Source organism: Cinclus cinclus, chromosome 10 (genome assembly GCF_963662255.1).
Source record: "Cinclus cinclus chromosome 10, bCinCin1.1, whole genome shotgun sequence".
Lineage (NCBI taxonomy): Eukaryota > Metazoa > Chordata > Aves > Passeriformes > Cinclidae > Cinclus > Cinclus cinclus.
The window spans coordinates 16763193-16775235 of record NC_085055.1 but is presented as its reverse complement, the minus strand read 5'-3'; the positions used below and the strand labels follow the sequence as shown (position 1 = coordinate 16775235).

The 12043-nt window shown below is 40.1% G+C and overlaps 1 protein-coding gene across 1 annotated transcript in view; it reads left to right on the top strand.

The window, feature by feature from the left end:
- The window catches only part of NYAP2 (neuronal tyrosine-phosphorylated phosphoinositide-3-kinase adaptor 2), a 124989-nt gene that overhangs the window by 90982 nt on the left and 21964 nt on the right, over positions 1-12043 (top strand). Inside the window, exons 4-5 of the mRNA XM_062499459.1 lie at positions 1607-1816; positions 9706-9809. Of these exons, the coding sequence (XP_062355443.1) occupies positions 1607-1816; positions 9706-9809 (314 nt within the window). The remainder of the gene's footprint in view (positions 1-1606; positions 1817-9705; positions 9810-12043) is intronic.

Here is a 12043-nt window from a genome sequence, read left to right as displayed (position 1 = left end):
TTAACGAAATACACTAATGATTACATCTTGCACTGCATATCCAGTTAGGTACTTTTTACATCTTCCTGTATGATGTTTCATTGAGAAAACCCCAGGCTGACTGTGTTGTTAATCATTAAGGTCATCTGCAGACTGGAATGCCAAAGAACCCAGAACAAGGGGAGATTTTGTCACTGTTGTGTGTAGGTGGGGTTTCTACCCATCACAGATGTCTAACAGTGCATCTTCCCCTGTTTGCTGTACCACAGGTGACAGCCTGTGGGGTATTGAGCCACAGGCAAATCAAAGTGATTTGAATGTGGTCCTTTTCTGGGACTGCATCTTCTGAGTGGTGATCCCTGTTGAACAGTCCCAGTTCCTGGCCATGGGGATGACTGGGAGAGGAAGTGGCAACTCAGACTGTAAGTGCTGCCCTGCCATTCAGCATGGCCCCCACAGGGAACTGCTGGCATCTCCTGCCTCTCAATGGCTCCTGGCATTTTCTCTTTGCTTGGTTCTGTCAAAACTTCCAAAGTCCCTTGAAGCCACTAAAAGTTTTTGAGATAGAACTCAAGGGAAGATTGTTATCTCTATCAAATGTGGGTTCCAAGGCTGTAGATACATACAGAAATTAAAGTACATTGGAGGTTGATTAATAAATCTGTGTGACTACAACTGAGAGTATCATGTAAGGATCTCTTTGGATTTGAGATATAAAATTCCAAACTGAGAACTGATTTTTTTTTTTTTAAAGGAGGTAAAAAGCAGCTTCGAATAACTGAGTAGCACAGTACTTAGCTCTAACAACTAAAGAGCAATCTAATGTTTCTTCTGTATCTAGTTTTCCATGTGAATTTTTCACAGCTACAGATGGAAAAGAGCAGGAATGAATTATTTCTCCATGCACTGCTCAACCTGCAAGAAAAGAAATTAGGGTCTTGAGAAAAGAACAGAAAATCACTAGCCATGAAGAAAGCAGACATCACTGCTTCACTTGAAAAAAATCATTCAACTGTGTTTTGAATTGCTCCTCTTTTCATTGACTTGTGGTGTTGAAAGCAGAAAGTAATTTTCTGACTCCAAGGATTTTCCAACCAAGTCCAATTTCATTCCCTAAGTTATGGTGCTGGGCACACCCAAAATGGATTTGTGCTTTTTTGTTTTCTGTATTGTGTGATTTTTTTTTTTCTTCAGAGCTTCTGAGCAGTACAGATATGTTGCTTGCACAATATTGCCTTAGGAGAGAGCTTCCTTAGAAAGTGCCTGAAGAAGAACTTGCTCCCAATGAAATGACAGCTGAAAAGATTTCAAGTACTTCTATAAATTTTTAATAAACCACAGTTTGGTAGGGAACCATTTTCAAAGTTATTTTTCTGGCATATGAAAGTTGTAACAGAAATGTTAGATTTTTACCCATCTGCTGCATGGTATGTGCTTTTAATAATTAAAATGTGTGTTGAAACCTACATAAACTACAGGGGTTTGGCCTAGATGGTAAAACCATGCTATAAATTGCCTTTAAAGGATTTATGATTGATATGTATGGAGTATTTTGCAAAAGATTATTGCATGATGTGGATGATTAGCAGTTACTCGATAATGAAATGTGCACTTGTGTATTTTGTAGAACCACTAGATGAGCTGAAGATCAGAAGTCACAGCACTGAACCACTACCAAAGCTGGAAAACAAAGAGAGAGGACACCATGGGACAGCTTCCTCTAGGGAGCCAGGGAAAGCTCAGGAATGGGATGGAACGCCAGGCCCCCCTGTGGTGTCCAGCAGGCTGGGGAGATCCTCTGTCAGCCCAACCATGCTGGCTGGAGGCAACAGCTCAGGTATGTCAAGTGGCAGAACAGGGGAGATCTGATTGATCTCCGTGTGAGATGAAGAATCTCTAAAGATACACCGGTGTAGGAAGCATCCATATTCTTTGGACTTCCAAATATCTTCCAGATTTGGCCCTGTCTATTAACTGCTGCAGTAATAAGGTTTGTGCTGTACTTGTGTTCTGTGCCAGAACAGCTGGGATGGTGGCATGGAACAGAAGCATGTAAGCATGCCACATGACATTGAAAAAGTACACTATGGCAAAAGCACTCCTAGGATGGCACCTCAGGAAGTTCTAAAGTTCAAGTATCACATAAAGTAACAAAAATACATTGTGCAAAACCAAGGTTGTCTTACTGAGGGACACAGTAACAGGACACAGGCAGCCTTTGCTTTCTGCTTGTACAGAAATTTCTAGAAAAATAACTATGCTTTTCAGAAGTCTCAGCTTCACACCTATTCATTTTATTAATCAAAAATGTTTACATATTAAATAGTGAATTGCCATAAACCATGGTATTTTAATGCAGTCTTGTTTATAAATTGACTAAGACAAACAGAACTGATAAATGAATAGATATCTATAAAGAGATATCTATGGTCCTTGCATACAGTATTGAGTACAGAATTGATACTTTTGAGATTTGACAGATCATTGCTTATTAGTTGGACTGTGAGAAATATTCACTTTAAGGAGAGTTGGCATATCTAGTACTGAAGCCTCATGGTCAATGTTCAGTGAGTATAAGAGCACAAATAAGCTTCTCAGACAAGAAATCATTCCTGCCTGAGAGATCTGCTGGGCAGTGAGTGGCAGCAAGTTTTTAAACTGCTGAGTGAGCAGAGATGCTCACGCCTCACCCAGAGCATTGCTTCCCTGTGTGATAATGGGACTCACATCATCCCTGAATTGCTAAAAATGACACTTGAAATTCAGTGTATATGTTGAAGAATCTTTGCTGATGTGAAATGTCATTTGCAGCAATCATGTAGTCCAGTTTTACCTGCTACAGATCCCCCAAACAGTCCTTCCTTGTGCAGTGAAAGTGACTTTTCTACAAAACTTACTACTCTAGCACAGGTTTTTTGTGTGTTACTGCCATTTGCTTACTTGTCTGTTCTCACAAAGCTTCCTGGGATGTGAGAATTTTCCAGATTAGCTCATAGCTTTTGGTAAAAAATTCTGTTCCCAGTATATTAGAGCATCATTTTTACTAATGCTGCTTAAAGGATAGGTTTAAAGTTACCACATCAAAGTATTGGGATATCTGATAATTAGAACAAAGGTGTGTACCAATCTCTTCATTTCTGCAAGATGACACTATGGAGCAGAGTAGTAAAGAAGTTAAAATTGACGAGTAAGCTCTTAGCAAAATATAACACTGCTGTCCAACATTTCTGCAGCAGTTTTATTTCAAAGAGTTGGTTGATCTCCAAAAACAGACAAAACATGTTGGCCTCAATCTCCATTTGGCATCAGCAAACTGCAATAGTTGTTGAATCATGCCTTGATTTAGTTAACTGACTTTGTCTTATATTGCTAGGACTGTCAAAGACAAATTTTATTTTCTTGGCTGAATTTTTACTCCTTTCTATGATTAAAATCTGAGAGCTGATTATGACTTTTCTTTCCCTGCAGATTTATGATATTTTATTTGATGAATATTGCCTCTCATCAGCCCTGAATATTTTTTCTCCTCTGCCTCTTGCTGTTGCCTGAGCAACTTGTTTTACCTTTACTCAGCGGGGCACTGCATTGAGAATGCTGTACACAGTTCTCCTCAATGAACTTGTACATGAACTGTAACAGCTCATTCTCTGCAATTAAATTAAAACCGTAACAGAATGCAAGAGGAGAGATTTAATACTTTCATATGAATACAAATGCTTTCTGGAGTCAAGGAGATAGAGTAATGCTGCACTACCAATTAGAACTTAGATTTACTGTAGGACCAAATAAAATCAAGGCAGTCCCTAGTACAGTCATCACTGCTGTTTCTGTCTTTGCAATATCACAGATAACAGAAAAAAGAGCTATTTTTTTTTCTTTGTGTGTGTGTGTATGTGTGTGTGTGTGTGTGCAGTCATGTCCTTGAAACACCACAGTTTGATACCTGCCTCCCAGTTCACACTGATGCAGGCATTTATTAGGGCAATAGTGGAATATATATTTTTTAATGGGATTTAATTGCTCTGCTGTGAAAGAGAAAGGGTGTAAATGGGCTTCCCTCTGTGCTCATCAGGCAGCTCTGCTCCAGCACAGATGAGCTGGGAATTGGGGTGGCCTGGGCAAATACCTGAGTGAGAATACTGATTTTTGGTGGGTTCTCCTGAACTCTGGAACTGCTAGTAAGATCAGAGGGAGAATGAGGTATCTCCAAACAGAATCTTGAACTTTCTATCCATTTTGTTCAAAGAGCCTGGGCTGTCAGCTGCACACAGTTATCACTGTCTCTAGTGCCTGATTGTTCTGTGACAGGATTTGTCAAGGGCACTTTCTGTTTCGTGGCATTCTATAATTTCTTATGGAAAGCAGTGTGATTTGGGGGCATGCTGACTTTCAGGAAAGTCAGCGCAATTATAATGAACAGCCAAACACAATCTGTAACACAGAATTTGTATAACTTCACTCCAGGAGACTTGAAGAGTATTTTCTGGAATGTTGCTGCTTTTTTCCTAACTGCAACGAAGAAGCATTTTGCATTGCCACCTGCTGCTGGAGACAGGCACTGCCCTGCCTTTTAAATCTCGGAAACTCAAATTGAGTCCTGATTTTGAATCACCACCAGCTTGTCACTCAGCCAGCCATAAATATTCCATCTGAAAACACTGTAGGTAATCAAAAAAGGAATAAATGCCCACCCTTCACTGGAATTACTGGCCATCATTGGTGATTTCCAAAAGTGATGATTATTTTAAGTTCATCTATTTGGGAATGGGGGAAAGCCTGGGAAGCCCAAGGCACAAGATGCATCCATTGGTATAAGAAGGAAATAGCAGCAAAAAATCAGTTCATGCCAGCCAATGTGCTTCACACAAAGATGACTCAGTAGTCCCACAACCCCCCACATTTTCTCCTCACAGGCAGTATCACTGTGCTTCTAAATCCACAAGCATTCTCCACGTGAAGGCAACTTAATGCAGGGGTTTTATGTTAGTGCCCAGTGAGGCCCAGACCTTGCCTGCACTGATCATTCATGTTCTCTGCTCACAAACTCCTCCCAGGCAGCGCCTGCCACCTTTAATAAAAGGAGCAGTACTGGGAGCTGCACACTGAGGGCATCCACCAGTGCCCGGGGTCCTGCTCTGTGACCTCCAGGGTGCAGGATCACACTGATTCTGGCTGGAGTAAAAATGTTGCCCAAGTAAGAAAAACACACACAAAATACCTGAGCAAAGATACAAAACACTTCCTTGTATTTCAAAGAAGCCAGGAAATAGCAAACAAACACAGCCAAATCCTACAACAAAAGCTTTACAAAGAAAATAAACACTCATATTTCAGGATACAAAGTATGTTCCACTAACAGCTTTTCCCTTTGGGCAAAATATCCCCTAGACCTAAACAAAGGGCTCCTTTTCAGACATGGTTTAGTTCATTACCTGATTTGGTTATGAAACTTGCTAAATTTTTACCTATGGATATCTGGTAACACAGGAGTTCCACAGGTTCAGTGTTCCCCTTGTGAAAACTGTTCAGTTTGACATGCTGCTGTGATGTTTTAGCACTAATTGGCTTTTTCCAATAGCAAAGTACTAAATACTTGTTATATATATAACAGAATACTAGGTAGTTTATTACACCCTAATGTTTCATAATTTCAAGTAATATTTCAGCTTACTCATCTCTTTTTAAGCCAGTATGAAGATACTTGGTGTGATGTATTTTTCCAGTATGCATGCTTTTTCTTCTCTTCCTTCTTTTTTTTCTTTTTTTTCCATGTGATTGCTCTCAACCTGTCACGTTGCCTTGTTTAATTCAAAATGCATTTCTTGGCAGCTGTAGCAAATAAGCAATATTTCTCTTTTCATGTGCAAAGAAGAGACTGTGACAGGATAAGAAGCTTCTCTGATGTAAATGACAGCCAGAGTATTTTTTTGAATTAAGATTAGGATAGGCAGAAGGAAGACTTCCTTGGGTGAATAAAGAACTCTTCCCATTAAGATCCAAAAATAAAAATAGTGAAGAGTTGTATTCTGGAGGATATAGAAAGCCAGACCACATTAGAATTAAACTGACTGAAAATATTTCCAAAAAATCCTGTGACATTTCAGCACTGTGCTTTTTTGAGGAAAATCCTACAATATCCCATGTCCCAAATACAATCAGCCAAGCCTCTGCATCTTTAGTCATGATGGCAGCCCTTGCAGTTTTGGAAAACAAGCCATTCATTTATATGAATGCTTAGACACATAATTAAATACACAACTTTAAGGCAATCCTATTTGTCTTTGGAAAGCCTGCATTTCCATGTTGCACAGTCTCTCCTAAAATTTTCATCCTTAATGCTGCCCTTTGGAACTAAATGCTTGCCTGTTTCCATGTGTAATCTTCCTGGTGCTGTCAAGACTGAGTTTAAACCTGAGAGTGCAGTGATGCTCAGCCCATTGCAGCTGATTTTGTGTATGGGTTTGCTTGCTGTGAGGGGGCTGTGGTCCAACTCCACTGTCCGAGTGTTTTGGCCACTGTGGGTGCCATAAGTGGGAGCTGAGGCCCACTGGCCCACCATGCCCTCCTAGCACTACACTGCACCTGGCTCCCAGAGACCTGCAGGGCATTTTTCATATCATGTCACTGTGAGAGATGTGACGTTTGAAGCTGTGCAAAATAATACCACTAAAATTCCAAATATACCAACTGAATTTTATGAGCATTTTTGTACATAACATTTCACAGCTTTCTGGCTACCCCCAAGAATCTGCTGGATTCAGACCTCATGCAGCCCATTGATGGCAAGAGGCATCTCTAAAGGCTGCTCACATGCCCTGCATGCCCTGGCCTACAGAGCCTTCCCCGTGTGCCTGTCAGCATGGCTGATAGAACTCGGCTCCACACCAGGAATTACTGTCACTAAGGGGACTTCTCAAGAAGTCCAAGACTACTAATTTCAGATGTTAATACTGAGCTGTCTCAGAATCATCCACAATTGATAAACACGAATTTCTAAACACTAGAAACCATCCCTGATATTGCTAGCAGTAGTTCTTCCTTTAAGATTCTTGGCATTAAATAGGAGAACACAAATAGCCCTAGTACAGTGAATAAGCTGCCCATAGCTGAAAAATACCATGCTGCAGAATACAGAGCAGTGAGTTGTGCAGCACTTAAACAGACCACTTATGGACTATTTTCCCCCACAGTGGTGTGCTGTTACTCAGACCACTAATTATAGTAGAATACAGTATTTATTTGGTCTAAAAATACTGTCACTGAGACACAAAAGCTAGATGGAGCCATGTCTGAAGCACCTTTTGGTAAGGATCACCATGGAAATCACAATAGTTTCCTTAATACTCTAACATATATTACAGGGAGATAAAGGAAATAATACTTCAACTGTGTGTGATAGGTTTTATTTCTTTGATGCCAGATGAAAGGAGTCTTTTTGGCAAGGAAATGGTAATCTCTTGTTTTTGCACATAGATCCAAATTGGAAATTATGACACTTCTTTCTGCCTTCCTAAAGCAAAGAAAATAATTCAGAAGCAGTCAGACAGTGTCTTGGAGTTTTTTATGGGCTGAGTGTCTGATTCTGCTTGTTACAGCAGAAACAGAATCTCTACTTAGCAGTAGAGAAAAACAACTGAAAAAAAAAACCTTATTCTTGTCCTTTCTGAAACCCCAGCAAAATTCCAGGAGATGAGAGATGAGGTATAATAATGAGATCCATTATTACAGTTATATTACTGAAAGAAACAGTCAGAAATCTGGCACACAGACAGCGTGAAATCAGAACAAAAACAAATCTAATCAACCTTCAGAGTAACTGCCCAAGTCCAAAAAAAGCAAGCCAGCAGACTGTGTACAAAAGCAAGGTTATGGAGGAGGCCAGTTTGCTCCTTTCTGTGTGCCTGTGGCTGTGTTGACTCGTGGTGTGTTTACAGACTGACTAGGAGAGAGTGAATTGAATAATGCATTTGGTGAACAGCATAAATATTTTTGCTGCTCAGCCGGCTGGATGTTAGCTAACCTGTTAATACTTGGTTAATGAATATTCAGCCATACAGATGCTTTCATTGGTCTAAGTGCTCCAGCATAAGTGGATAGCTCTTCTCCATGCCCTATTGAATTCTGAAATATCTGAGGAAAATAAGCATTTAAGGTGACAATGAAAAAGCATCAGTGAGAGTGGAAGAATCCATTTCAGCATGTTGCTGGTATGTGGAGTAATGTGCCAGCTGTCTTCAAGTTTCTAAGGTGTGCCAAGTGGTTTTAAGGACACGCTGGTGATAGGCATCTTCTTCATTTCAAGCTGAAGCCCCACCAGTGGCCAGTGGTGATACTAGAGATCTACACAGGAAATAAAGAAATCGGTGTAAAACAAACACAAAGAAAGCAGCTGTGTAAATGAGGCATGAGAAAATAAATTTCAGACAGACACAGGCAAAAGATGTGCTTCAGAGGCAAACTTGCTAAACCACAACTGCATGAGGTATAGGTCCTTCCTTTCTTCTTGAAAACATGGAATTAGATGAATTCTTCAAACATTATTTTAAAAAAACATAAGATTCTTCAAATTGTAATGAAACATGGTACTGTAATTGTTATTCATGTTAAAGCAGCACTGTCAATGCAAAAATTGAGACTCTGTTCTTGAACCAAATCTGTCTGGTGAGTCCAAATGTTTTCAGTGTTTGCCTACTAAGTAGAAAAAGCAGGTGCGGGGTTGAGAAGAAGTTGTATGTAACATAAGGAGAACGAGCACATTGGTCTGAGCAGAGCCATAGTCTGAGAGGTGCTTCCTCAGCCATATAAAGGAAATATAAGGACCAAAAAATTTCTTGGGCAGAATAGGCAGATCCTTTTTTCAGGAAAATCCTTTTTTCAGTTTCCTCCAGACCAGCTGAATGCTGGGCTGGCACATGGGTGTCAGCATGGCTTAGATGTAAAAACCTTTGTCCAGGCCTCCTGAACTGCATGGTCGCCTCGTATCAGTGTGTACAATAGTAACCTGTGCTGGAAATCAGGGAGCCTTCTCAGAAATTACTCCATATAAAACAGCAGAAGGAAAATCAAATAACTGTATCATTTCTGTGCAGTTCTTTTCTGAAGTGGAGCTTTCTCTCAAGGAAAACGTTGTTTCTGTTATCACCTTGATTCTGGGCAACTGACTTTGCCACTGCTGATGTTTTGTGTCTTCTTCCTACTTTATGTCTCTCAATTCATTGCCACTGGCATGAGATTCCCAAGTATTTTTGGTGTTATTCCAAACCGCCAAGTGTGACAGTATCCTCACCACTTTTACATACCGCCTCCTTCATTTTCTGGCATTTCATACTTTCCTTCAGCACAGTCATTGGGCTGCCATGTCCCTCAGCTCTAGGATGGAAAGATGAAACCAGAAGCCTCTGTAACTCCCTTACATGAGTAGAAAAGGCACTGGGGAGCAGGGGAGTGGGGAAACAGGAATGCTTCTATTTTTGTTCTTCCTGTTTGCTGTTTTATGCTCTATCCTTCAGACATGCCAGAGCAAAGAGGCCAGGATATGGCCTGAGTCTTGTCTGAATCCCTCTTCTGATCTCAACTTCTGCTCACGATTGAGCCAAATACCCAAGACATTAACTCGTTACCAAGGCTGGAGTGTCCATTTCAAGGGAATCCTGGATCCAGAGTTTCAGCTTGCTGCAGCAGTACCCTTCTCCTGCTCACCGATGTTTCTACTCTCTTCCCTTCCAGAGTCTAAATCAAGTTGCCGGTTGGGCCGGTCCGCGTCCACGTCAGGAGTGCCTCCTCCGTCTGTGGCGCCGCTCAGGCAGCCCAGCGACCTCCAGCCGAGCCAGGTACCATCGTTAGCCAATCGGGAATGACTCCATGTGCTGCAACATGCCAAATGTCCCCACCTCTCTGTCTGTCATTTGTTACAGTAAATGGTGGTTTTGGTTTATGTCTTTATTTTCTGTGCATGTGCGTGCATCTGTGTGTGCGCATCTCTCATTGGCAATTAAATTCTGCTGGCCACAGCCAGCAGAATTTTCTTTGCTCTTAATTCCTTGTATCTTTTTCTGTCTTCATTCTGTAATATAAATGTAGTAAAACTATACTGTATGTACTCGCTGGGGTTTTCTTTTTCATGTTTTCTGTACTTTTTTACTGTCTTAAAATTTATCAAACTTTGATAAATTTAATCTATGTTTTTATGTAAATTTCTTTTAAATGTCTTGTCTAGAGCACTTACACCAATTTTGTCAGTAACTTGTACATACTTGACTTCTGCCCAGTTGTACTTTAAGATTTGTGCCAGTCTCACATTTGGTTGGAGCTTAATGCATGATTGTATTACACTATGATTTATCACTGTCCTGAAAACTGCTCTTGCAGCAAGTGATTTTGTTTAGTTGAGGCAGCTAGACCCTCTTCCGCTATAGACCATGTAATGCTTACAGGACTATTAAATGTCCATTGTAGTTACATTTATTGTACATTGTTAGGAATCAAAAAAAAAAATCAAAGGAACAACATATCCTTTTATCTTAAACAGAGATACATTTTTTTGTCCTCATCAGAAACAAAACTACCACATAGGAAAAAAGGAAAGTGTTTGGGTTTGGCAACTTTTTCCAAAAGAGAGAAAATGGAAAAGAAATAAAGACATGGGAAACCTATACTTACCTTTATTTTATATGCTAATAATACTGATATTGTAACATTTTGTTGCACAGACCTGTATTATTAATTTGACAGAACTCAGAATTGCTGAGAGTAGCAATTGAAAACAGAGGTTTTGCTTAAACATCATGTGAATGGCTTCTGTCAAAGCACTGTGGCACTGCATCACTGGTGTGTACGTGTGGGGTGTCTGTGCACAAGGAGACAAGAACACAGATGGATTTATGTGCACATGCATTTATGTATGCACATACAGGCACCCTTGTTTTGATGGAGAATTTTTGACTGGCTTTGAGGGAGTTAGTCCCCAAAATCCTATTGAATATCACTGAGGTTTGAGTGGAAATCTCCCTGAGCACTGCTTTGCAATAATCAAATATTTGTGTTTTTATCTTGGTGAGTTGCTCCAATATTGTCTTGACCACAAGAGTAAGGTTGATTTACTCACTCCAGACAGACACCAACTTGTTAAGAAGGTTATACTTGGATAGCCATGTCTGTACAGGTTACAGCTCTGTAACCTGTATGAACTGATATGATCATATTACTTCTGAGCACTGTCAGACATGAAGACTGAGAGAACCCTGCACATTTCTAAAGCATATTTTACATAAGCAAATCAAATCCATAATGGAAATTCAAAATGACAGCCCATTTAAATAACACATCAAATGTTCCTTCATCTAAGGAAGAAATTAGGGTAATTGTACTTCCAAAGGTTTTCAGGGTCCCAGTGTTCATATAGTATATATTTTTGATTAAATGGGTCTTACAGCACTCATGATGCTTTGCTGTTTACTCAGTGGCAAAGGCACCTTGGGTGTTTTGAAGGGATTTTAGCCTGTCAGTTTATACTAAGAACTAAACAATAAGCCTTGAAAGCAGAAGCTGATGTGATAGAAGAGATAATGAGCCTCTTAGAAGATGTGGCCAGGGTTCACTGAAACTGTGAGGGGAAAAATCCACCTCAATTCATACAGAAGAAAGGAACGAAGATGATAAGAGGAATTTTCAAGTGACTGTAGGAGGGTGATCTTGTTAATTGAATAATGTAAGGTATGGTCATGACTTCATGAAAAACAAGAAAAGCTAGTACAAGCTTTCTCTCCCTAAATCTTCCCTTCCAGCTGACAATCTCTTACTGTCCATCCATTATGTTGCAGTTTACTATGATAGGCATAATTTTTAAAGCTGTGGATTTGACCCTGATTTCAGAGGAATGACAAAAGTCTTATCTCTATGGCAGATACAAACATTGATTTTTCTTTCAACACCTATTCTATGTTAATGTGAAAATAATGGATGATGGGTGAAATGTGTTTCCAACAGCTGGGCTGTTCACCCATTCTCAATCAGCTGGGTTGTGGCATACAGGGTATCTATTTTTGTGTGCTGTGGCTATTGATTG